Source organism: Haemaphysalis longicornis, unplaced genomic scaffold (genome assembly GCF_048455015.1).
Source record: "Haemaphysalis longicornis isolate Haplotype H1 unplaced genomic scaffold, Haemaphysalis longicornis Haplotype H1 scaffold_2, whole genome shotgun sequence".
NCBI lineage: Eukaryota > Metazoa > Arthropoda > Arachnida > Ixodida > Ixodidae > Haemaphysalis > Haemaphysalis longicornis.
Window position 1 is genome coordinate 163,188,225 of NW_027526295.1, and position 26,075 is coordinate 163,214,299.

The window sequence follows — 26,075 nt, forward strand, 5'->3', positions numbered from 1 at the left end:
GCTGAAGTATTGGTAGTCACTTAAGGTGCCCGAAGGGACACGTATTTGTTATCAAGCGAGAGACGCAATGCCATTAGAGCTTAGCTTTTTCTTTCGCAAACCCTTAGTTGAGCAGTGGGACGGTCAGATGACCAGCTCAAACCCTAGTCACCGACGTCGTCTGGTAGACCGGGTGAGGCAGGCTGGCCAGAACCAGGGCTTCCCGAACGAAGGGGCCCCCTCCACCTTGTGGTCAACCAAATTTGATTGCGCCAATAAACGTCTTTTAGCACGTCTTTATTTCTGCATTCAACAGGTTACAGCTACTGCGACGTCACCTACGCGGCAGCGAAGTTGGCATCACTTCTGCATAGAACAAGAAGCCATTTTAACACGAAAGTGTGTCATTCCGGGATACACAAAGATTTCACTGACGTCATATCCGTCACGGAAATGACGCCAGTACAGCGAACCAATCGGCCTGTAAAGGGTGCAGCCCTGCACACAGGGTCTTCTTGTGGGGAAGCAACCTTTAGTACTAAAGAAGGGTTTTTCGTTTTCGGGTTTTATTTTTCAACACGAAAGTGTTTTATGCCGGGATACACCAAGATTTCACTGACGTCATATCCATCACGGAAATGACGCCAGTACACCTTTGCAGAAGCAACCCGCCAGCAGGACGTCGCTCGCCAAGCACACCCACAAGACATCCGTCGACTTGCAAATCATGCTCAGCTGCAGATTTCGTTGCACACTTCACTTTCGTATTTTAGCGATTCCTATGACAGACGAATCAACCATAGTTTTTTGTAAAGCCGGGCAAACAGAAAAAAAATGACACACTGTGGGAAGATCAAAACTTTTAAAGTTAGGAAATTCACGAAATCAACCATCTAAAACTACATGTGCCATGGACGGTCTATTTTGAAAACCCCGTGCATAACCACGCAACCTTTTTATTAAAACTGGTTCTGGTAGCAACACGCATGACCTCTGGCGAATATAATCGTCGACGAGGCATTACTCGAAATCTCCGTGGGAATGTCTCCTCACGACAATGGGCGGCAACTGCGGTGGCCTGTGGTACACGGCATTCAATCGTTGCTGCTGTTGCTCCGGGGCTCTGGCCTGGCGCGGAGCTGGCAGATCCTGCAGTCCACAAACGAACGTGATAAGCCTTGTACCCTTTTCACAAAAAGGCGCTAGCTATAAATGTTTTATCGAGTCGAATGAGCTTCGTTTTGGGCCTCTGAAACGGAATAACTAACCTATAGGTACATAGGCGGAAAGTTAGTTTTCCTGAGGGGAGAACCAACGATGGGGATCCACGCTTCTTCCACGGCAGGAAGGAGCCAAATGAGGTAGCAGACGACCAGAAAATGTGAAAGCAGGTTTTTTGATCGTCTGCTACCTCCTTTGATTCGTTCCTCTGCAGGAAGGAGGAGACGGTCAAAAAATGTGAAAGCAGGCGAGGAAAAAATCCCCCGTCTATTGGCAACGATGAACCGTGGGGATATCTTATTATGATTGGTATCCGCTGTTAACAACTATTTGTGATCATCGTAAACTAGGGGAGATATTTTCTAATAGTCTGCTGCCTCATTTGGCTCCTGCAACCGTGAATCCCCATCGTCCGTTTCGCTTTGCATACCCCAGGTGGCGCCGTCGCTCCAAGATCAGCTTGCACTGGCACGCACGTCCGAATCGGCCGCCATTTTCCTATAGGCGAAAATTGTTTTTATTTCTTTTCAGGATAAACTGGCAAGCACCGTCATTGTTCCCAGTGGCAAACAAAATAGCCCACAAAATGCGACCTTCGTGCGAAGTTTGAGCGCAAACCTAGCAGCAGTTCGTTCATGAAATTTTTTAAAGGGTTCCAATTATCGTCGTAACACCATGTACGTCACCATGTACGTCGTAAGCCCATGACGATGACATGTACCTATCCTCATCATCATCATAATGTATAAATATAAATGGTATGTTGAGATTTCCGTGCACGTTAATAATCCCCACGTGGTCAAAATTAATCCGTAGACCTCCACACACAACGCGCCTCAAGCCCGGGTGTAGAATTCGGCGCGTTAAACCCCATAATCTGACTAGAATTCTGATTTTGAGTGAATGCGGCTTGGCCTAATTTTCAGTACTGAATGAATTGTGTGTATATATATATATATATATATATATATATATATATATATATATATATATATATATATATACTTATGACCTCTGCATGCAAGTGACAATGTCTTCATCCTCACTGAAGAAATGTGAATTATTAGAAGAGCTGATTTTTCCATGAGTCGTCGAATTACCTAATGGAAAAAGTGGAAATATAGCCTGCGACACAGAACACTCACGTGCATTTGACAAGCCGCCGATAAAAAAAATTCATCTTCCCGTAGGGGAACCCTGAGTAGTATGCGAAGCAGCCATGGGGTCTACTGAAGTTCCCATTAGTTTTCAGTTCGTCGTTTCCGTTGACGTTTAGTTTCGCGTCCCTTCGTTGTATCAGTAGCTTCTTGACGTAGTTTGAATGAGTGAAGGACCTAAGGCGCGTTCGTAGCACATGCTCCCGTCTCGGTTTGTAGCGCAGTGGGAAGAGCGCCACCTACCTCCCGTTGCGGCCAGAGAATCGTGGGATCGAAACCGGGCTCCGCCTAACTATTTCTTTTTATTCTGAACTGCGCTGACGTCAGCCCAAGCGCTGACGGGGCTGAAGAGACGCGCATGCGCAGTAGAGTGCGGACGGCGGACGGCGGACAACGACAACAAGAGAGGGAGGGACACAGCCACAAGCATGAGGTGCTTCGCATCTAAAAAACTCCGCCGAAGCGGTCACTGAAGAATAAAGCCTTTTTTTTCAGGTTCAAAAAGAAAAAAAGCACGCAGAGAAATTTAAAGGTACACTGAAGTGATTTGTAAACAATGCGGGATTACGAGCGCAAATTGTAGTCCGGAGTCCCTAGGCCCTGTTTCGACCACTCTGAGCGCGTTTACGCGAATTTATTTAGTAGAAAAATCTATTCGAAAATGCTGTCCTCCGCTCTTTACGCTCGCCCATTTTCTGTGGCGTTTTCGTGTGACGTCAGCAGGAGAGGAGCTGGCAATTGGCTGCGCTACTGCACGGCTCGCCGACCTTCCGCGACCGAGCCCAGCGTTTAGTCCGCCGGCCGCTGACGGGTCGTCGCAATTCGCTCGATCAGTTGAAACTAAGCCACAACACGTTTGGGGATGGAAGAATGTGCCTTTCTTTACTTCGTTAGTTTGTACACTGTATCTAGCTCCAAGTCAAGGTCGCTTCACACAAGCGCTGCACAAGCGCACATGCGACGCTTCGCTGACTGGTACGCCAGTAGGAAAATATAAGGCCTCTTGAAGGGGGAGAAGAGTCAGCGAAGTCAATATAGGTACTAAGGAAATAAAATCAACTGATATTTTTATCGTACAGCGTAAAACTAGGGTGCCGGAAGCACTTTTTTGCGCTGGGCGAACAAGCACAGCGGTCAGCAGCACGACTACGCATCTGCGAACGCTTTTCCGTCTACGAAATGCAATTGCTAGACGTGAGCTATTGTGGAAACTCAGGGGACGCTTACTGCACGAGCGCAATACAACAAATAGTCACCTAAGCTGCTTGAAATACTAAAAAAAAATAAAAGTGTAAACTGGTTGTACATTATATAGCTTATATTTCCATTATCGGCAACGTCCGCCGTAGCCTAGTTCCGGTCACCGAGGCGAACGGTCGTGAAATCATGAGCTCGTTTCGAGCGGCAACAGCGGTCGACGCCGACCGCGGAAACAGGACCGAAGGAAAAGAAAACCAGGATTTTCAGATTATCTTGCCGACGCTGCCTACCGGACGCATTGTGCTCAACACCGTGTTTCTTCACGCCGACGTAAAGGGACGACCGTACCGAGTCGAAGACTTCAGGGACGCTCTGGCCCAACTTGGTGCACTGCCCGAGGTAATTTCTTTGGGTGCCTATCAAATCAATCATGTTTGGGCTGTGACTTTTAGGAGTGCAGAAGCGACAAAGAAAATGCTGACCACGACGGAGCTGCAGGTGAAGGGGCGTCGATGCCTCGTCATCGACCCACAGAATCAGGAGGTGAAGCTGAAGCTCCACTGGCTTTTGCACGGGGTGGCAGACGAGGACATCCGTTCAGCGTTCGTGCCCTACGGCAGAGTCAGCGAGGTTACGAGGGAACGCTGGCGGGTCGCCGGCGTGAACGAAAAGACTTCTACTACGAGGACTGTGCTTCTCAAGCTCAAGTCAGGAGTCAAGATCGCTGACCTACCTCACCAAATTCGTGTTGCCGGAGAACTGGCTCTCGTCGTGGTGCCCGGCCGGCCCATGAAGTGCCTTCGCTGCAACGGTGAAGGGCACGTGAGACGGGAGTGCAAGGTGCCTCGGTGTTCCCTGTGTCGACGCTTTGGCCATGCTGAGACCCAGTGCACGAGGTCGTACGCGAGCGCGGTTGGGCCACCTGGTCACGACGATGAGTCCGAACACCTCATGGATGCCGAGGAGGCTGAGGAAGCAGCCAAGGGCACGGGGGATCAGGAAAAGACGGAGGAAGAGGCCACCACGTCAACGAACGCTTGCGAGGCCATAGCGGCAGCAGGCGGAGGAGACAACGACGTGCCGGAGCAAGCTCCGGCTCCCACGGATGACCCGTCGAAAGACGGTGGCACCCGAACGAACGCCCAGGCAACGGTCAACTACGCCCCCGACGCCATGGACGTGCTCGGGAACCCGGTCGCCAAACGGTGTCACATCGACGTTGCCGAAGGTGGCGTCAGCGACCCCGCAGTTCAGGCCGACGAGCCGCCGATGAAGACGACGCCGGCCGGGACGCCGCTCGACGACGCGGCTTAAGCCAAGCGTCGCGGTGGAACGCAGGAGTGTAGAGGCGTCGGGAGCGTCTCAAAAACAGCTCGACGACCCGGGGACCAAACGCGTCGCTTAGCGACGCGCTGGATGTGAGCGGTGAATATTATGCCCCCGGTTTCCATTTCTTCACGGGGAAATGTCTTCTCTGAACCTAGCTACCCTAAACGTCCGTGGTCTTTCGAGTAAAAGACGGCAGAGTCAGGTGCACCGCCTGCTAACAGATCTAGACGTAGACGTCTTAGCGGTTCAGGAGACAAAGGTAGAGGGGGAGGAGGAGACCGGGGGCATGGTGCAACGTTTCACGGCGCGGTATTATGTGTGCGTCAGCCACGCAGTTGGTTTTTCTGCTGGCTGCATGTTATTGGTGAAAAAGTTGCCGGGGCTTGGAGTGCGAGAGGTGTGCTCTGGCTTGTCAGGGCGACTCGTTGTATGCGATGTAGTATTGAGTGGTGAAGAGTGGCGAATAGTGTGCTTGTATGCGCCGAATGAAGTTAGAGAAAGGGCTGAATTTTATAATAACATTAGGCCGCATCTGTCGACAGACAAGCGTCTTGTCGTACCAGGGGATTTTAATTGTGTCTTATCCACGCGAGATAAGATTAGTAATCGGCCATTTCGTGACGAGAGCACGGCTGTGCTGCAGGAAATAATAAATGCTATTGGGTTAGTGGATGTGGGCGAATGTCTAGAGGGAGGACGGGAGGTGCAATTTACACATTTTCAAGGAGTCAGTCACGCTAGACTGGATAGAGTGTATGTATCGTGTGATTTAATTGAAAAATGTGAAGGGTACGAAGTAAAGCCTGTATCATTTTCAGATCACTGCCTGGTGGTGTGTAATCTAGGATACAGGAAACGGACCAATACTTTCACGTGGGAGCTATGGAAATTGAATGATAAGTTACTTACGGATGAAATCTTTTTTGAAAAAGTGAGTGGTTTGATTCGGAAAATAGAAGGGGATAAAATCGGTGAACAGTGGGATCGAGTGGTGTAAACAGGAGGTGAAAATGAGGGCCATTGAGAGGTCCACTGTCGTACGATACGAACAGAAAATTATAGAAAAGACACTAAGGTCAAACCTAGAAAAACTTATCCGTGAAGAGTGCAATGCGCCTGGGGTGTTTAGTGAGGATATCAGAAAAATGAAACAGAAACTTGAGGCGCTTGACGATGAACGCTACCGGGGAGCCCTCGTGAGAGCGAGAGTGGACCGATTAGCCGGTGGAGAGGCCCCTACCAAGCGTGCGTTGGGTATAGAACGGGCGAACGCTCGACGTAATCATATAAGGGATATAGAGTGGGAAGGACGGGTGACGGGTGATCAGCAAGAGATTGAACGGGCTTTTCATCACTACTACAAAGATTTGTTTGCCTTCCGCAGGGCTGAGGTGGAGGCCTTTAAAACCGAGTTTATCAGTGCTTTCCCAAGGATTGATGAAGACTACAAGGAAAGTTTAAGCCAGCCTATTGCAGTTGCTGAAGTTGAATGTGCGATCGATAGTTTGAACAACGGAAAGTCACCGGGTCCAGACGGATTAACTGCAGCCTTTTACAAGGTCTTCAAAAACGACTTATCGCCACTTTTGGCAGCACTATTTAATGAGGCCTTCGAACTAAAGGCATTGCCACCCTCTTACGGAGAAGCGCACACGATACTCATACCTAAAACAGAGGACACGGACAAACTTAAACATGTTACAGCATATCGCCCTATATCCTTGACAAATGTCGATTACAAAATTTTTATGAAGGTGCTTGCACAAAGAATTCAAACAGTCATCAAGCAGATTGTTGGGCCCCACCAGACGTGTGGCATAAAAGGACGCACTATTTTTTCAAACACACACAAGGCGAGATGTGTGCTGGAATGCTGCGACGCTGCCCGAGCTCGCGTGGCTGTTCTCCAGCTTGATTTGGAGAAGGCGTTTGACTGTGTGTCCCATGAATTATTGTTGCTGATTTTAGATCATGTGAACGTTGGAACAGTCATCAAGGAGGGGGTGGCTCTGGCGTACCGAAAGTGCACCACGAGATTAATTGTAAACAAGACGCTGGGGGCCCCCATCAGCGTGGAACGGTCGGTACGCCAGGGCTGTCCTCTGAGCCCACTTCTTTTCTGCCTGTATATCGAAATGCTCTGCTTAAATATAATTGAAAGTGAACACATTCGCGGGTTTAAGCTATGCGAGGCAGAGGTAAAACTTCTGGCCTACGCAGACGACATTGCTCTTTTCTGTACGACCAAAGATAGTGTTACAAAAGCGGTGGACATTGTTAAACGTTTTGGGTCAATCACAGGTAGTGGGGTAAACTGGGGGAAATGTTTGGGATTCTGGCATGGGGACTGGTCTTTGACACCGGATTTTTTTGCCAACGTGAGCTGGGAAACGAGTCCCGTTAAGTATCTAGGGACGTTACTGGAGAACAGCGAACCAGGACAGCGAACCGTATTGGCGTGCCCGAACGCAGGACATACGCGACAGGGCAGAAAAGTGGAAAGGGGTTTTTCTTTCAATGTTTGCTAAAGCGACTGTTTGTAATTTATTTTTTATTGCCAAAGTGTGGTACGTTATGCAAGTGTTGCACTGCTCGCGTTTGAATGTACAGAAAATGCATCGTGCATTTGCTGTGTTTATCTGGTCATCTACATGGGAAAGGTGCAGTAGAGATAACCTTTTTCGACGCGTCAAGGAGGGCGGGCTTGGGTTGTCGCACCTGTTTGTCCGCCAGTTGGTGAATAGGTTCCTTTTTCTTCGCGATACAAGCGATCCTTTTTTGCGAACAGTTTGCCAGGTGCGGCTGTCTCAAGCACTGCCGGAATTTGTCGTATCCAGTTTGCACATACAGGGAAGGATTTCAGGATATTTTAAAGAAGTTGTCATGTCACTGAGGTTTCTGTCAACTCGTTTTTCGATGGAATATTTGAGTACAGTGTCACGTAGAAAATTATATAAAGATGTTTGCGACAGTCTGTTCCCGATACCACGATATAGAGAACTGTACAAAGAAGGCCCAGGGCAGGATGTACTGAAAAGAGTTAAGCGTATGGCTGTAAAACCGGGGGTGAAGTCATTTTTTTTCAAACTTCATTCGGGGACACTTACTGTGCAAACATGGTTAAAAGAAAAGGGGTTAGATACACCGTGGGGTACTGACTGTACAATTTGTAAACAACCGGATAACATAGACCACGTTTTTATACACTGCTGGATGGCGGTTCACTTTTGGGATGTTATGCAGCGAACTTTACACAAAGACTTCCCACTTACCCCGCATGGTATACGGTATTTACCCACACAGAATAACGAAGGAGTCCCCTACGATTTAATAATGTTCCTGGGCCTTCACAGCATATGGAGGGCGCGCATGGCGTGGCTCCATGGTGACGTGGATGCCCGACCGGCCCGGCAGTTTCTGCGGGAGAGTGTCACGCAGTTCGTTGAGGGGCTGAGAGTCCAGCAGCCAGTACCAGATTGGTTGGATTTTTTAGAGCCGTTAATTTCTCTAAAGTGATGATTAAATAACAAAGCCTAGCCGGAAGCACGGCTGGTATGTTAATGTCGGTGTTTGTTGTACCAAATGCAGTGTGGTTATTTTTGTGTTGTAAGGGTGTGTTGATGACTGGTAATAAAGAAAAAAAAAAGCCTAGTGGTCTGGAGGGCTAGGTATCTCACCGGAATTGTTTTGCGAGTCACGAGTTCGAATCCCCGCGGGTACATGCTTTTTTTTTTATAAGTTCACTTTTTCGTATTTTGCTGATGTTTTCTATACTGGGTTCACCTTTTTTTGGGCCGCAACGTTCACTGCTCCACGAACTAGTCCACAGAACTCGCGCAGGCTGGCACTGGCGCGCTAGCGAGTTCTCGTTGGCGTGCTGTTGCCATATGCACCGACTGCATGCAGTCAGTGGGCCCAGGCCAGAATCAACAGACCCTTGGACTGGTGCAAACACGCTTTTTACGATACAGGCATGAGTGAGGCAAGCTCCAAATATGGGGGAAAAGCGCATGCATTTGAGCGTCTGCGGGGACGCGGAGGGCGTTCATGCACTGCGTAGGGCTCAGCTAATGAATGCTACGATTCCAAGCCGTCCTGGGAGCTTATCTTATGCATTTTACAGTCGACAACATGGCAGAAGCGCGGTACTACGATTACTGTAATATTGAAAATGCCCATCCAACGATGCCATCGGATGTCAAACATGTTGTTTTACAGAACCGAAACCGAAACCGAAACGTGTTTGATTGCTACCTTGGGCATCGTCCAATCACGGTGCCCCCTCCTCCCAACGTCACAGCTTAGTTGGTGCGGCCGCCGCAAACCGCGCATGGTAGTTTTTCTTGTTTCGCGCTTTGTAAAATAATTACCGATTAGTCAACCGGATAAACGATGAAAAGTGTGCTAATTTGAGCCAGTCTACGCAGTGCAAGCAAAAACGGGAGCTTGACAAATTCACTTCAGTGTCCCTTTAAAGCGAGGTGAACATACAGCAACACATCCATTCCCTAAGCATAGGCTATCCCTAACATTAGACAGTGATGGTTAGCAGGCTCCGTCCTTCTGTTTAAAAATATAATTCCTTTCTAAACATTCAAACGTATTTTGTGTGTACATGGCGTTCACAGTCAAAAGCTAAAAAAAATGAAAGAAAAATATGGATGACGCAACCGCCGTTGCTGCTTCGAGGTCGCTTGTCCTATGGTGCAAGGACAAGTAAACCGTGCACGTCTGCGCCAACAATCATGCAGTAGGCATTTAGCCAAACTAAAATTTTAAATGAAAAGGTAGAGACAATCAAAAGAAACCGCAACTAGTGGTTGCACTGGTAATAGAACTTTGGGGTGGAGGGGGGAACAGGGGTCAGCATAGCCTGGGGGTCAGCATCGCCTCCAGTGTTTCGCTGGGGGAGGGGGGCTTCCCTTTTGGGAAACACCGCAGGGGGCTGGGAACCCCGAGCCTCCCCGTAGTCGGCGCCTATGTACAGGTATGCGAAAACAGATTCAAACAACTCAAAGAATTAAAGCATTGTCCACCATCAGCGCATGGCATAGGCCACAACGAAGCCAGCACGGTTCTTCAAGTTCCCAGCGTGAGAATGCTTAATCCTGGCGCAGAGCTGGAATTCGGGATGGCCGTAGGGCAGCCTCTGATATGACTTAAGGGGCCATGAAGACAAAATGCAGGTTTGGTTGTTCAGAAAGATGGCTTTGCCCCGACGACAATGATATCAATTTTATCGAAAACCTCGAACAAATAACGGAGATATTTAAGAAAACATGTGAAGCAGTAGCGACTCCCCAGCCAGTTTCCGGCAACTGTTCTATGACGTCACAGACTCTTGTTTGTGCGATTGGCGGCCTCCGAACTAACCCGTCGCTAAGACACATCTGGACGAGTGGGGCCTCTAGTTCCGTTTGACCGCATCACTTGAATGCTAACGTGCAGTTAACACACTTAGAATTATGTGTGTTAGTTACGTCACTCCTGCTGTGTGTTAGTTACGTCATATGACGTCACTCCTGCCCATAACAAGTCACTGTAGCACGAAATTGAAAAGAAAATTTCATGCGTTTTTCGGTTAAAAAACGTCTTCCGTGGCTGGAATGTAGCTGCGTGAGGTACTGAGGCCTATTTCCTTTTAGTTAAAAGAATTTGTATTAAAGCGAAGCTTTAGTGTCCTCACTGATGTCGTTGTAGGCCAATACGCCCTGCACGAAAGCCAACTTTCTGTGGCGATGATGATGATGAACGATCGTGGGGGAAGTGAAAAAAAAGTAAAGCCGTTCCACTCAACGTGAAAGCTGTCGGAAGTGCAGAGCAATGATTTGTCATAATGGGCTGTAGCGCCGTTATGCGCTCACTGCAACCACCCAATGCAGTTCGCATTTCTCGCCTTCGCAGTGCTCTCGCGCCCCCTGCCTGAAACTGCGCCCGCGGGAGTTCTGTTCTTTTTGTGCTTGTCTTTCCTCTCGCACGCGCCGGCGTTGCATTGCCACTTTTTTTCGCTTATAATCGTAATAACCAACCCGACGAGCGTTCCTAATTAAATGAACGCGGGCGCTGCCGGTTAATTACGTAAATTTTGCCTCAAATGTACCTACAGTTTTCTTTGAGCTAAACAACGGCGAGATGTATGACAAGCGCCAGCGGTTCACGAGTTTCGAACGCTGATGACTATATAAACCGCTTGGCTTTCGAAGCCTATGTGTTACGCCAGAACGCCGTGTGGCTCTACTTGGGTCCACCGCGCGAGCTGGACGACAAGGCGAGCCCCTAAAGTGCTATGCACTTAAAACGCTTCTCGTGACCGGAATCTAACCTATTATAGGTCCCTCCCTTTACGAAGCCACCGTCTAACCGATTGCTTCATTTCGACACGGTCGAAGCGGTCGTTAAGCAGCAGGTACTATTCGCTCCGTGCACCCCAAACCCAAACGTTAGGCCTACGGAATGCACACCCAATGGACCTCTCCCTGTATGTAAACAACGTGACGTCACGAAGCGCACGTGCGCGACGGGTGGCGCCTGCTCGCGGCGGCAAAGTGCGGTGGCGGTTGGCAGAACGCGCCTGCTGCGACGGCCCGGCCTGGCCGCGCGGCGCCCGAAAGGAACGATGTGCCGTTGGTTCGGGCCGTCACTGGCCGACCACATTGCAGGTGGGGGTCTAGCTATCCTAGCTGTGCCCGTCGCACCTCCATGTAGCTTTCCGCATCTACAACCTCCGCAACAGTTTCGTTTACCGTACGGTGAACTGAAGGGCGACGCTTTCGGATAATCTGTGCGCGACAACCTAAACGAGTCATTCTGAAGGTTGGTGCTGTTGAGACGCATTCCAATTAATGTTTTTTTTATGATTCTTTGTGTTCGGACACATGCCAAGAAAGCTAATTCATTGTTGATTTTGAGGTCTGCTTAAGCTAAGCGCGGTGCCTCAGGCAGTGTACGTATACGCTCCCTGTTCTTGGTCTCTCTGCGTCGCCCGGAGACAGTGGCGTACACACGATTTCATGCCGAGGGGAAAAAGCAAAGGTAAAGCATGAAAGGAATAAAAAGTAAAATAAGCAGCAACGAAACAAAAATATGAAGAGCAACAGCCAAAAATTATTCCAATAAAAATATTGCGATGATGTCGTTCTCTACGTGATTGACCGATTGTTTTGCTACCTTTTCCCCCAGTGAAATCGCGAAACGGTTCATCGTCATTGTGTGAGTAACATAGCAGCCACATATGGTTAGTGCGCATAGCTTGCGACAGTGTACTGAAATAATTTTCGGTAGTCATTATTTCATGATAGTTAAAGTTCGTGTCCTTGCACGCCCGCTGAATACGAAAGCGTCGGGAGACCGCAACAAAAGAATACATTCACTGAGTCTGTTCGCTTAGGGCAAACACATGATTTTTCGAGTTTTTTCGAGTCGCGTGAGCGGCCCATCTCGCGCCGAAGGCACGATGGTACATGTGAGCGCGGTAAGCATCTCTGTTTTGCCGCATCCTCAAGGCAGAATGTAATTGGTCAAGGTAAAAATTTATTGCACTTACAAGCAATGAATTTCGTTCGTCTTGAACAGATCCCCCCATAAGACCAAACTTGTCGTTGTCGATCTGGCGGCAGGCGCCTATCGCGATCCCTCGTCGAAACATTTATTTCGTGTCGCCTAAGCAGGATAGGCATTCATTGTGTTTTTAATACAGTTCTCTACCTCCTCAAAACATGACAATATTTCGCAGCAAGAAAATTCCCGTGTGCCCCCTACCCCCGGCACTATTTCACTTCACGAAATTTCTGCTGGTGCTGCATGATAGCAGATGGTTGATAAACAGCATCATTTCATAGCACGAATCAGCACGGACTGCCAATGTAGACGGTATGACTCCGCTTTGGAGAACAGCAGAAGTTCGATTCATTGATTGATTGATTATAGGGTTTTAACGCGCCGACGCAACGCAGGCGATGAGGCGCGCCGTAGTGGAGGGCTCCGGATTAATTTTGACCACCTGGGGATCTTTAACGTGCGCCGAAATCTCGTACACACGGGCAGCAGAAGTTCGAGAATGGGAAATGTTGCTACGAGTAAGAGCAGACCATGTCGCTGCTTTGGCTGTCAGCCTCTTCGGCACATTGCGCGCATCCACAATACACGCCGAATTTACCTCTTTGGAGACTCAGAAAAGTCTGATGCCGCTGATTTTGCTCGCAAGATTTGCGTAGCCGAGAGCACAGCAGTCCACCGGCATCAGAAAAGCCAACACATAAACAAAAACTCCACTTTAGCGCGCGTCTAATGCAGCCTCACTGCATACGCCCCGCGCACCGGTCCGAATGTTTTGCCAACCACCGCGCGGCTTATGTAGGCTCCCTAACCCTCCCGGCCACACCCAGCACGTGCGCTTTCCGTGACGTCACGGCCGCTGCGTGACGTACCCCGGGAGAGGTCCATTAAGAGTTCCTGTGGGTATTTCAAAAATGTGGTGCGTACATCCAGAGTAGCACATACTTGCAGTGCGGGATTGGCCAACCAATGAGTCCACAACGAGAAAGATTCGCGTTTAGCCATCGTCGACATTAGACGGAGGGGTGCATGTTTTTTTTTTCGTTTTTTTTTGTCTTCATGGCTCTGCCAAACAGAAGGCTGCACAGGGGCGACCTAAGACGAATATATATCCTCAAGCCAAAATATTTCCAAAACTGATCCGCCTTTGAACACCTGTCCTCTTTTTTAGCTGAGGATCACGCGCCTCCCGCAGTTAGTCCAAATGGAATAGCCGCAGTAACTCCGGGTTATACTCCCGAACCTAACGCGCAGTAGTGAAAGGCTACAAACCAGTTTATACCCCCCAGAACTCTTTGGGCGCCGACCTCTCGCACTAACGATAGTTTAGTATTTAGCTCTCGTTTGGGCTTCGACTTCGCCGCTGAAAATAGAACCCGCGACCTTATGAGCAGCAAGCGTGCGTGCACGTCGTCTCAGCAGCGATGCACCACTGCTGTGCCGCGATCTTCATAACACCGCGCGTTGTGTGAGCGGAGCATGCATGCTGTTGGGCGAGTTCCCCTTTGCCCACCTTTGTTGTGAACTCTAGCCTCGCGAGGCAAAAAGACGAGCACAATAATATACAAAGTAAGTGCAATATACGTTTTGTATACACTTCGCTTTAAAATCGTGTATTCGGCTGATCGTTTAGCTAATACTATCACACGTTGAGTACGCCGTGTGACTATGCTGTACGTCTCAAAGGGCGTAACTCTACGTACACATATGTATACTTTAAAATGCAAGCAAGCCGTACCCTGCGGAGCACGGTGTTCGCCAGGATGAGGACGATGGAAACGATTGCAGACACCGCCGGTATGGCCACGAAGACGAAGACCGGGATAAAGCCTAGAGATACGAAAGGGTTTTTCAGGATCAACTCCTTCGTCAACGTTTTTTGAGGATAAGCAAAAGTTAAATGGGCTAAAAAAGTTGTGATATCAGAGGAAAGAAAAAACCGCCCAAGAAGTTGCTGGCTAAAGCAACCAATATCGTAACCAATGGATTCATCGCTTGTAACGAAGTCGCTTTATTCGAAGTATTCCACGTTCCCCACTGCGCTTAAGAGTAACCAATCCACCCTTTTAACGAAGTATTGCTTATAACGGAGCCAGCTTGTTGTACCAAACACGTCGTTGGAACGAGGAAAACGAGGACTGCGCATAAAACGAGGACACAAACATGACTAGACACACAGGGCGCAGACTAGCAACGACTAGCGCCCGGTGTGTCTAGTCGTCTTCTCTTGTTTCCTCGTTTTATGCGCAGTTTTCGTTTTCGTAATGCACCAAATAGCCCTAGTTTGCATTAAGTTTTAACGAGCGTTTATTGCGTACACACGAGCCATGTGTCTTACTGGGGTTGATGAGGATGACGGGCTGCGACATGAGCGGCCGGCTGAACATGCGCTCCGTCTTGTTCCCGTCCAGCCACTTGTAGGAGCGAATGGCGAAGGCGTACCTCCTGAACGCCTTCAAGTGGCGCAGCGCCACCGACGAGCCGCTCACGTCCGTGGAGCAGTTCCTGTAGAGCCGCACCGGAGGCGTGGACGACGACGATGGCGCGTGGCGGTCGCCGCGGTGGCCTTCCCCGCCCTTGTCGCCGGGGCACCAGCTGACCACGTAGCCGTCGCACGTGTCGTCCTGGGGCCACCAGTAGAGCCACACCTCCGACCAGCTCTTCACGACGCCCGTGGAGAAACAGGGCCGGTCCGGCGCTGCGGAACACAACAAGCGGCGCGCGTCGCTCAAGAATGCACCCTCCTTGTACCCCTATACCTTTTGCAGCGTTCGCGAAGCAAGGAAAGCAGCCGTTCCCTAGACCAGCCGAACACTGGAATGTGCAGCCCATGCGGCATCTGGAACACCTGCTGTGGTTCTGCCTGCTGTACTCTGCAGCTCCCAGAGCTGGGGCCCTGGCCTCACTCCAGGGTCGAATTCCCTTTAGAGCTGGGCTACACCACACCCGGGTACAAATGCAGCGGTCGCAAACGAGCTTTGGCGGCCGTAAACCAATTTATGGGTGGCGCAGGCGCTCCAGCTGCCAGAGATTCCCGGCTCCGACACACTGCCAGCACTACAGCCCGTCACGGCCGCAGCCAGTGATCAAAGGACAGAACGTCTACCGTCTTTGTATTTTTACTTTTTAGCGTTTTTTTTTATTCTTTAACAGCAGCCTTAGATTGGCATAAAAATGTGAAATAAGCGTGTTCACCAACAACAACAGTGGTTGGTGACGATAACCTCACGGCCTCTCTGGCACCCAGTTGAAAGGAAACGGGAGACAAAGGGGGAAACGTTAATTCCCAGATAGAGAGCTTTAGCATTCCGTCTGCCCCGTTCGTACCGTGTTGACCGGGACCCGACTGGCACTTGCGCATTCCGTCCGGTAGGGTGGATTAATTCCGCGGGCCGGCCCTCGCCATCCCTGCGCATTCGTCACAGAAGGGGGGGGGGGGGGGGGGGGGGGGGGGTTCCACGCCGTGCTCGCGCTCGCAGGCTCAGTCGGGAACCGTAAACACGTTACGAATGGAACGAACGGAGCACACGCAGGGCGCACTCCGTACGCTCCGCCTGTTCCGTGGTTACCGTGCTGACCGAGACCCGTCTGGGCACTTGCGCATTCGTTTCGGTAGGAAGGATTAGTTCCGCGGCCGGCCCTCGCCATGCCCGCGCATTCGTTACAGTGGAGTGCGCCCTCCTCTCCGTGCGTGCAGGCGCAAGCAGTTCCCGGTCAGCACGGTAACCACGGAACAGACGGAGCATACGGTGCTAAAACTCTAGTTTTAGCACTCTATGTTCTCTCTGTTCAGTGGTTACTGTATTGATCCTACGTGCGACTGTACGTCCCATCGCTTCCTCATTAGATAGCCTTAGCATTTCGTCTTTTACGTTAGTTCCGTTCGTACCGTGTTGACCTGGACCCGACTGGGCACTTGCGCATTCGTTCTGGAAGGGTGGATTAGTTACGCGGGCCTGGCACTCGCCCTGCCCGCGCATTCGTTACGGTGGATGGGTTTCCTCCATGCCGTGCCTGCGCACGCAGGCGCAGTCGGGTCCCGGTAAACACGGTAACCATGGAACAGACGGAGCATACCCCCTAGTCACGAATGCGTGGGCAGGGCGAGGGCCAACCCGCGTAAATAATACACCCTACCAGAACGAGTGCGCAAGTGCCTGCAGTCGGGTCCCGGTCAACACGGTGCGAACGTGACGGAAAAGACAGAATGCTAAAACTCTGTAATGACGAAGCGTTGTGACGTATACAGTCACACGTAGGGGAAAATTACTGAATTGGGCCAGGCATGGAGTAATGTATACGGTCTGAAAAAAAAAAAAGGGCTATATAATTCAACCGCTCCAAATAAAAAAAAAAAGTTTTATGTGGCGGTGAGCAGGCCTAAAGGAGCGGAGAAAGGAATATCTCCGCTGCTGTGAATTGTGCTTCTTTGGGGGGCAGTATGTATACGACGATATTGACATTGGCGCTCTCAAATGCTCAAGGGTTGTAATACCCTACCCGAAGCATTCATTGAAGAGACCAAATAATTCTCTAAAAAATTACCAGATAAACAAAGAACAAATAACTCACATGATTCTAAAACAAAAATTAAACCATGCATCTTTCTCACCAATCTTAGCATGAAAATACATTTATTTACAGCATCCACCTCGTATGCAGGTGGGAACCTGTTACTGCCCTTTCGGGGTCCCCGTTAACAAGTGCAAGTGCGAATCGCGCGGGTTTCTCACCGAGCCTCTTGCTACGGAAGTTCTTCTGGTAGAGCGTGGTGCCGTCGCGCCGGCGGACGTAGAGGGCGACGCGAAAGCGCCAGAGGTCCGTCGGCACCAGGAACTGCCCTTGGCTTCCGCTCACGCGCTCCTCAAAGCACTCCATGTAGCAGTTCCCCTCCGAAGCGCACACTTTCATTGTCAGCGTCTGGTTGCCCGCCTGCTCAGCCCGCCATCGCACTCCCACGGAGAAGTCCGACTGAGCCAGCGGCTCGAACCTCAGAACTGCGCACATGGCCGGGCGGTACAGCGCATGGATCGGACATGAGACAGCTAGTAAAAGCACCACTCTTTCCAGATACAGTCGAACACGGATATATCGAACTCCAAGGGGATCGCGAAATAGTTCGATATATGAAAAATTCGATATAAAAAATATGGGCTCTGAGACCTCACCTATGGCGGACGATCACTTACCGATCGTCGCATTCAACAATGACAACTAATTCCGCACTCACGACGCAACAGGACGCTTTATTTCCGTGAAAAAAAAATCGCTGATCTTGGCCTGCTTCTTTGTCCTGGAAATGAAATTAAAGACGCTGGTCTCGATCTTCTCGAGGCTGCACAACTAGAAAGTTCCAGCAGTACGATGCGCCTTCGCACACCATGCACAACATGCACGCAAAAGAAGAACAGCGCGCCCGTACCTCAAGCACTTTGAAGGTAATAATTCCAAGGCTCTCTGAACGGGCTCCAACAAAGCGCTCGCGATGGCCATCTCCGAGAGAAACAGTGATCTCCGAAAGGTGCGGGACAACTCGCCAAACAGCAGCAACAGCAGCAAAATGCAAAAGAAGGAGGAGGCCGCCAGCGCCTTCGTTTCCTCTTCCCTTTCCCGAGACGACATCGGGGAAAGACAGACAGAGAGAGAGAGAAAAAACAAAACTCTTTTTCGGCAAGCCGGGGAACGTACGCAGCCGCAAAAAAAAAAGGACGTGCGCATTCGGGGCATCCCTACCTCGCACTGTCACATATTCCGAGCGTTCGGGCTTGTATGCCTAGAGAGATTTAGCATACCGGGCTCCGTCCGCAACCCATACGGCGGCCGGTAGCGGGGCCCGTCTGGGCAAGCGCAAATTCGTTCCGGTAGGGGGGCTTAGTTCCTCGAGCCAGTCTTCGCTATGCCCGCGCATTCCTCCACATCCTCGCCAACCTCAATCGGGGGTGCAGCGACCGCCGAAGAGCACCTTCCAGCTCACGCGGCGTTCGATATACCCAATGTCGGGAAAAATGCGGTTCGATATAGACGTACGAATTCCTATACTTTTACACAGAATTTTCAAGGGGATAATTTATGAGTTCGATATAGACAATAATTCGATATACCCGTGTTCGATATATCCGTGTTCAACTGTATCACCTATATTGAAAGATCGAATTGTCAGGCCCCATATCAGACGCCGGTCTCCAACCAGCACACAAAGCTATAGCTGCGCGCGGCTACGTACAAAGCTGTTTTTCCTGTAACGACCTCTTATTAAGTGGGGCGAGTTGGTATGAGTGCACTTTTAGGCTCTGGCCCTGCTGTCTAACTCTGTATCCTATCTCGCGTTGTACTGCAGAAGTGCTTGCCGGCCGGGTGCGACGAAACGAGCGCGCTCAAGATGCCTATTCCGGCCCTTCCTTTAACCCACAGTAACGCGTCGTTGACTCGTCGGAAATAAATCATTGAAGCAGGCGCCAGTAGTGTGGTGCCTGCTTCAATCGGATTGCTTCCCAAACCCATGGCACTGATACCCCGAGCAATACTTGCAGGCTTTGCTCAGGAGGGGCCGACCTTGATTAAATCCTTTGGGCTTGTCTTCTTGAAGATATGAGGCGTAACTACGCTAGAGCAGAAGCATAACTACGCTAGAGCAGTCGGAGACCGTACTGCTCAGTTCTGACCCGGAAGTAATCTCCGGGCAGTCCAGATGGCCGAAGAGGCCGCCAGAGCCTAATTATACTCCTGGCTACCGTCTGACTGGGCAGGGTTGAAGAGGACTCCAACCTCGAGCCCACGTACGTTCCCTATGGCCAATATCAGGGAAAATAAAGTTATTCAGTATGCAAAGGTATACATATATGTGTCTGCATGCATCACTGGGCTCATACGTGGAATAAAAGCAAAGAGACGGCATAACAATACTGTGCGCGAACCAACAACGCTGCTGCATCCGGTTTCATGCGGCAGATATGTGTTCGTCTGGCACTGACCCACTATAGGTTTAAACTTCCTGCAGTTGCCGCCAGATTGGTGAGAGTTGTTTGTGGGGAGCGTCATGAAAATGAACCGACGAAATTTGGACGGATAGCGTGCCTTCAAATTTTACGTACAGCTCGACCAATCGGCTTAGTATGAAAACCATATATGAAGACCCGAGTTGATAAGGCACAAGAAAGTTTAGATGGTCGATAAAGAAAAGACTTAACCTAAAAACAGGCGTCAGTGGGGAAAGGGCGAGGATCATATGATCAATAGAGAGCTATAATTTACTATGAAGTTTTGAATCAATGTTAAGCATCAGCAAAGTGTCCCCCACGTTGGCCCCGCACAACTTCACGACAGAAAAAAAAAAGATTAGTCGGTGTATACGATGTGCATACATGAAACGAATAAATGAATTTTCGAGTAAAACCTGCAGGCAAAATGCGAAAGTCGGGAGTGGCGCTCCGCAAATTCTCCCCGTACCGAGAAAGCGAGAATGACAAGATAAAAAAAAAACACATCTGTGCTAGTTGGCCAATGTTTTACGTGGCGCTGCTCATTTGACAGCAATAGACGATTCGACTCGTGGCTCGGAGAAAAAAAAAGACTTCGGCGAGCTTTTTACAGGCCCGGGCAGGGCCTTGAAAGGCTCACAAAGAGGGTGGCACATGTGCTGCAGGCACGCTGCCATTGCGCGAGCTCGGTTGCTGCAAGATGACAGCTCCTCATGCCCCACGGCACAGTCTATATGAATATCTTTTGTGCAGAAAAGGCATTGTTGCGGTTCTCCAATCCCTCCTACCAACCGAATCTCAACCAGTGCGCTCCTATTTTATATCTCACGGCTAAAAAATTGGTGAAAAGGAGGCCATTTGGCACTCTGGGTGTAGTTCCCAGGAGAGTGTAACCAGCGAGCTATATTCCTGTAGAAGCACCTCAGCACTGTTTCCAGCGATAACAATAACACATCCATTGGTGCATAGCTACCCATAGGAATATAGTTTGTAAGGGACAGTGTTGAATAAAAAAGATATCATGGCTGAAAGAAAATCGTTATTTTTCTGCCACACTTCGAACGTCGGTAACAGTGCACGTATCCGAAAATATCTTCAAGGGCTATTATACACCGGTGATTAAAAAATAGAAAAGATGGCTTGTGCCCCAACAATATTGAGTCGATCATTCATCTGCTTAAATAAAGCAGAAGAGTTAGTTCCCTGTAATATCTACGTAAACATACGAGGGAACGCAGTACTCCGGGCCGGCAGGGCCATAGCCAGGGGGTATTTCGGTGTCATAACACCCCCTGAAATTTATGCATGCAGAAAAATTACTCATATATTGTTTGGGCGTCCGGCGCAGTAACTCTTTCTTTTTATGTTTTTTGTTTTCCCAGTGGCGTGTAACACCCCCCTAAATATATTTCCGGCTACGCCATTGACTCCGAGGAACCTTTTTTTTTTTGTCAACAGATCGACACTCTATCTTAGTTTTTGTATTTTAATGTGCAGATGCGGGGTGTAGACAGTTTGGGCGAGAAAACGGCCTAAATGAGGGGAGGGGGAATGCAGCACTTCGAAAATTTCGGGGGACGTACGTTCTGACCCCAAAACATCCCTCCTGGCTACGCCCATACACCGTAAAATGATTCACGACCTTACGGGGAATTTTCAGCTAATAACACCCTTACAACCTAGCAAAAGCAGCAGAAATACCATTTTAAAAAGAATATATTGTAACTTCATTACACCCCAGCAAAAAAACAAGAAAGCGCCCTTCCACAGAGTGTTTCGTCGTTTACAACACCATTAATTCAAAAGGGTGCTTATTATATTTATCCTCAAGTGCATGGGTGTTACAACACCCTCTGAATGGATGTTACCTTGTGTTTTTGCTACGGTGTACGGGGTGTTATGCCCGTGCTGCACGACATTTTCAAAGGCCTTTCGAAGGCCTTCGAACCAATTGTCTATCGGGTGCCCCATTGGAAATACATAGGGCGCACTTGTAAGTGAGCGTTGACGTGCAACTTCTTCAAAGATCGGTGCACGAGCGAGCATCTTCCGAGATTCATTAATAGGCACATATGCTCACGGGGGTCCCTCGTCCAGAGCGAGGTGCAGAAGGTCTTGTTGCTGAAGCCGCCCAGGCATCGCGGGCACACGTCCACGCCGCAGAAGGTCAGGTTCGTGTTTCCCGGGAAGTCACCCAGCACGTCGGCCGTCGTGTTGTCGATCAGCCGGCACCGAACCTGCAGCCCCGGGGAGTGCACCGCGGGGGACGCCGGGACGAGGATGGAGCCGCGCCGGGGCTGGGATTGCTGGAGTGGCCAAGCAGCAATAATACCGCCGAGTGACGTCACCGTGAATCAGCAATAAGCGGGTGGTGGAGCTGCGACTCTCACAATTAGCTACAGGTAAGTAAATAAATATAAAATGGCTGCGTATCAGCTTGTTCAGCTGCAAATTGTGTCACATATATACGGGCGCGTCACAACTGATACGTAACTGGCCACCGCCGAAGGCACGGTCACCACCGAAGTCGCACGCCGCTCGAAACATGGTTCGGACCTCAAGCTTACACGTCTCGTCCCTTGGATACGCACCTTGGGCAGATTAGTTAATAATATGCACCATTTTTACATCACATCATGACTCAGACCTCAAGCTTATACCGCCACTTGGATGTACATTTTGAGTAGATTAGTTATCAATCGGCACCATTTTCAAGACCAATAGAAACAAAATAAAAGTGTGAACGTGTAGGGATGTGTCATTATTAGGGATTACCGCCGTCAATGCTCAAAAGATAAAAAATTTGCTCATACCTTTCGCCTGAATTCTGTGGCCCATTTATGTCGTTTGCTGAAAAGCTTCACTCGTGGTCATTAGCCTTCACAGAGTGGAACGGCTCACGACTTTCACTCGGTTATTGAGTGGAACTAGCTCAGTGGCACACGTTAGCCCGACCAACGCGTGCTCACTTTGACAAATACATCGAGAGCAAATTTAAACTATATATAGTCACTCTGTGAGCCCCGACAACGCGAGCTCTCTTTGACGACTACATCGACACAACCAAATATAAGAGTCAGTCCACTCTGTGAAGGCGGATAACCAACGAAGCTTTTCAGCACACGTATGTTAGGCGGAAGGTAGGCGTAAATATGATTTGTCTCCAGCGTTGACGGCGTCTCGGACACGATACATACATGCAGCCGTAGCCATGAATTTTGATGTGGTTGAACGCGGTTAAACCAAGCCCGCGCCTCCTTGTATCATTTTCTGATGCAAGTGGGCTCTATTTCCTTATCACCATCTCCGCAACCCCCCCCCCCCCATCGCAACGAACAAGCGATGAGACGCTTTCACTGCGGAAGCCATCGGTGCCGCGATTTGGTTCGGGCTGTGGCAGAAGCGTGGGGACTGCGCTTCCGTCGGCGCCGCGAAACCGCACGAGGTGCTTGCTTGACATTGGCTGAGCTTGGAGGTCAGAGGGACGCTTCCAAGCGTTTCCTGGGTTTGTACTCGGAGTAATAAGCTTCGCTCAAAAAAACATTCGGAACACTCAATCAGTGGGGGTTGCTGCGCTGCTGCCGGATATTCCCTGGATATATACTGCAACAGATGTCGTTTAGAGCAGCGACCATGGCGGCGACTAGAGTGAACTGGAATGTTTTCTAGTTCACTGCAGCGGCGACTGTGTGGAGTGGCGGTGTGGCGTCATGGCACTAGCTGGGTCATCTGGCGACGGACAGCTTAGAATCGCAGAAGTGTGACCTTCATATAGCATCCCCCTCCTCCTCCTCAACGGAGAGTAAAATATGATTTAAGTGCAGGGCGCACCTCTTTCTGGAGTAACCAGAAAGGAATAACTTATGCAGATCCGACAAAGATAAATTACCAGGAGTAAACTATAATTTTCTCACCCTTTGCATGCACCGACACCCTTTTCTCTCCACCCCTGAGGACCTGTGGGTTAGCATCCACGAATCTCGCCAACGTAAATGACGCAAACCACTGTTGTCCTCGCTAATGGAAGGGAAAAAAAATGCTAGGAACCAAGGCGACTGGTGTCTAAGCCTCAGAGTCTTAGCTGTTCCTGACAAGGTGACAGACTTCTTGCTGCATTTTAGTTATTTGTTTACTTATATTATAAAAAACTTTGTCTTGAAAAGTGGATTCGAGTTGGAGGACTAAAGAATAAACTGAAAGCAATGTCCCGTTCACCGACGCGTATAGTCTCACGTTTAAGAATTTGAGGAGAATTTCTATGTAGGCATGCAGTCTCGAACAGCTTTAAAGAAGCACTGACACGAAAATTTTATGTTACACTTTTATTGCTTTTATCGATGCTTAATGGTCTGGCGAACGTGAAACAGCACTTCAAATACTTCAGCGCGCGATAGTCCATTACATTGAACGGCCTGAAAATCATTTGTTTCAAATTCCCGCGCTTTCATCCCGAACGGCGCTTATGGCAGGATCCCGGCCTGACCTCACCGCTTTGTGCGGACGTCACCGGCGCCCGCTTGAGAGGGTGTAGCGCCCGCTCGCCGCTCGTGGGGCCGCGCGCGTGAAGTGACGTCACGAGTTTTTTGACGAGCGCTGTCGCGTCACTTCTTTTGGCCTCACGGGGTGATGTCACGCTGATGTCCACTTGCCGAGTGCCGCTCCGCGCGCTGCTCCGTCGGCGCGATAAATGAGATCCAATTGAACTATGTTCTTGTCGTCGTAGGCCGCTCATATTTCAGCCAGGGTATTCTGTTGAGTGAAGGAAGCGAACTGTGCAATAATGTTAACGCCGAAAATTGGTGTCAGTGCTCCTTTAAGGGTAATAGAGTTATTTATAATTCCGCAGTTTTTGGCCTACTTTTTTCGCCAAATGACTGACCCAGCCACATGCACTGACTTTGATTACTCTTAATTTTTGTTATCCGAAACGCAAAGCAATGCGACCGTGTAAGCATGTAGACCATAGTAATAAACCACAGTGCTGGCTAAATTATATCGCGTGCGGGCCCACAAGAAATTATGACTCGTCCTTCATCTCACTGCTGGCTCGCGTGAGACACTGACTGACCAGCCTATATCGTACAAGTGGGTAAATTTATGGGCGGTAGCCGTGCTTAGATACCACGTACCTGCGCCAGCTGGGCGTTGCCGAGACAGCCGGCGAACGAGTCCCGCACATGGCACTGCGATCCCCTGCGGCCGGTGGTGCAGTTGAAGGCGCCGAAGTGTTGGTCCATGGTCGCCGTGGGGCCGAAGCAGAGGCAGAACTTGTCCGCCTTCGGGTTACTGCGCCGCTTCCAGAGGTACAAGATCGACTTATTCATGAACAGGAATTCGTGGACTTCGAAAAGGTTGGAAGGAGCCGCAGGTCCTGTCAGCTGCAAGAGATCGAAATGGCGAGCAACACGTGAGGGTCAGCGTCAATCATGGTGCGGTGCATGCCATATTGTCACGAAGCCAAAGGCGATGCAGTTGTATTCAAAGAAAACAAGTTTATTGGAGCGAACTTGTACTCCCCTAACAACTCAAAGAATACACAGGCGGCGAGACAGCAGTCAAGAAAATGACGTGCGTAGGTGAGCGTCGAGAGTCGAATACCGCGGCGTCTGCTCTGCAGGCTTTTATCTTTCGGCGCGAGTGTTTCTCGAACCGTCGATTTACATCCAGAACATTGTAGATCAAAGAAGCTTATTCCAGGCCAGTGACGTTAGGGGGAAACGCTCTCCTTATCCGAATGAGATAACCCGTGCGGCATCAAAATAAAGAATGGAACATGCGCTTCGCTTGGGACACAGATATAACACAGTCGGGCGCATGCAGCCGGGCAGTAAAAACAAACCATAATAAACAAACCCAATGCTTGGCTCGCGGCAATATATGCGTAGGTGAGCGTCGAGAGTCGAATACCACGGCGTCTGCTCTGCAGGCTTTTGTCTTTCGGCGCGAGTGTTTCTCGAACCGTCGATTTACATCCAGAACATTGTAGATCAAAGAAGATTATTCCAGGCCAGTGACGTTAGGGGGAAACGCTCTCCTTCCGAATCAGATAACCCGTGCGGCATCAAAATAAAGAATGGAACATGCGCTTCGCTTGGGACACAGATAACAAAGCCGGGCGCAGCCGGGCAGTAAAAAAACCATAATAAACAAACCAAATGCTTGGTTCGCGGCAATATAATTGGGCCTTGACCACAGACGGAGGGCTAGCGCTATTCGTGGAATCTTACTCAGGCATACACGAATATCCCTTGCCATCTTTTTGAAATCAATTAATTCTAAGAAAATAAACAGAAAGCTGACCGAATGCGTGGTGCGTTATATTAGAGACGCAATAAGTAAAGAGTTGTCAGTCGTCTCAAATACTTACCGAAGAGAGGTAAAGCAAAGTCGTAAGAAAGATGCGCATTTCACTACAACGAGACAAAAAAGCAAATGCGTTACAAAAACGTGGAGACAACCTTGGCAATGGTGAACGCTACGTTTGACGGGCACAAAGAGGGGATTGTGGAAGCGCAATATAACCTGCAATTCCTGTCGGTAAACGGAGGAAACGCAACTGGAGTGTCGCTGGGACGAAAAAACAGCGAGCGGTCAAAACGCGCGCGGGGCACTTCTTCTTCCAATTGTTCCTCGAGGTGCATGCAATCTTCAACGTTAA

At 49.6% G+C, this 26,075-nt stretch overlaps 1 protein-coding gene across 1 annotated transcript; it reads right to left on the reverse strand.

The window, feature by feature from the left end:
* Positions 1-778: 778 nt before the first annotated feature.
* On the reverse strand, positions 779-26,012 carry LOC144167479 (uncharacterized). Its single transcript, XM_077696734.1, has 7 exons — positions 25,785-26,012; positions 24,547-24,795; positions 21,498-21,723; positions 17,174-17,437; positions 14,779-15,138; positions 14,179-14,270; positions 779-1,128 (listed from the first exon to the last, which is right to left on the reverse strand). The coding sequence occupies exons 1-7, from the start codon at positions 25,821-25,823 to the stop codon at positions 1,000-1,002; spliced, it is 1,359 nt and encodes a 452-aa protein (XP_077552860.1). The 5' UTR covers positions 25,824-26,012; the 3' UTR covers positions 779-999.
* Between the last annotated feature and the right edge of the window lie 63 nt (positions 26,013-26,075).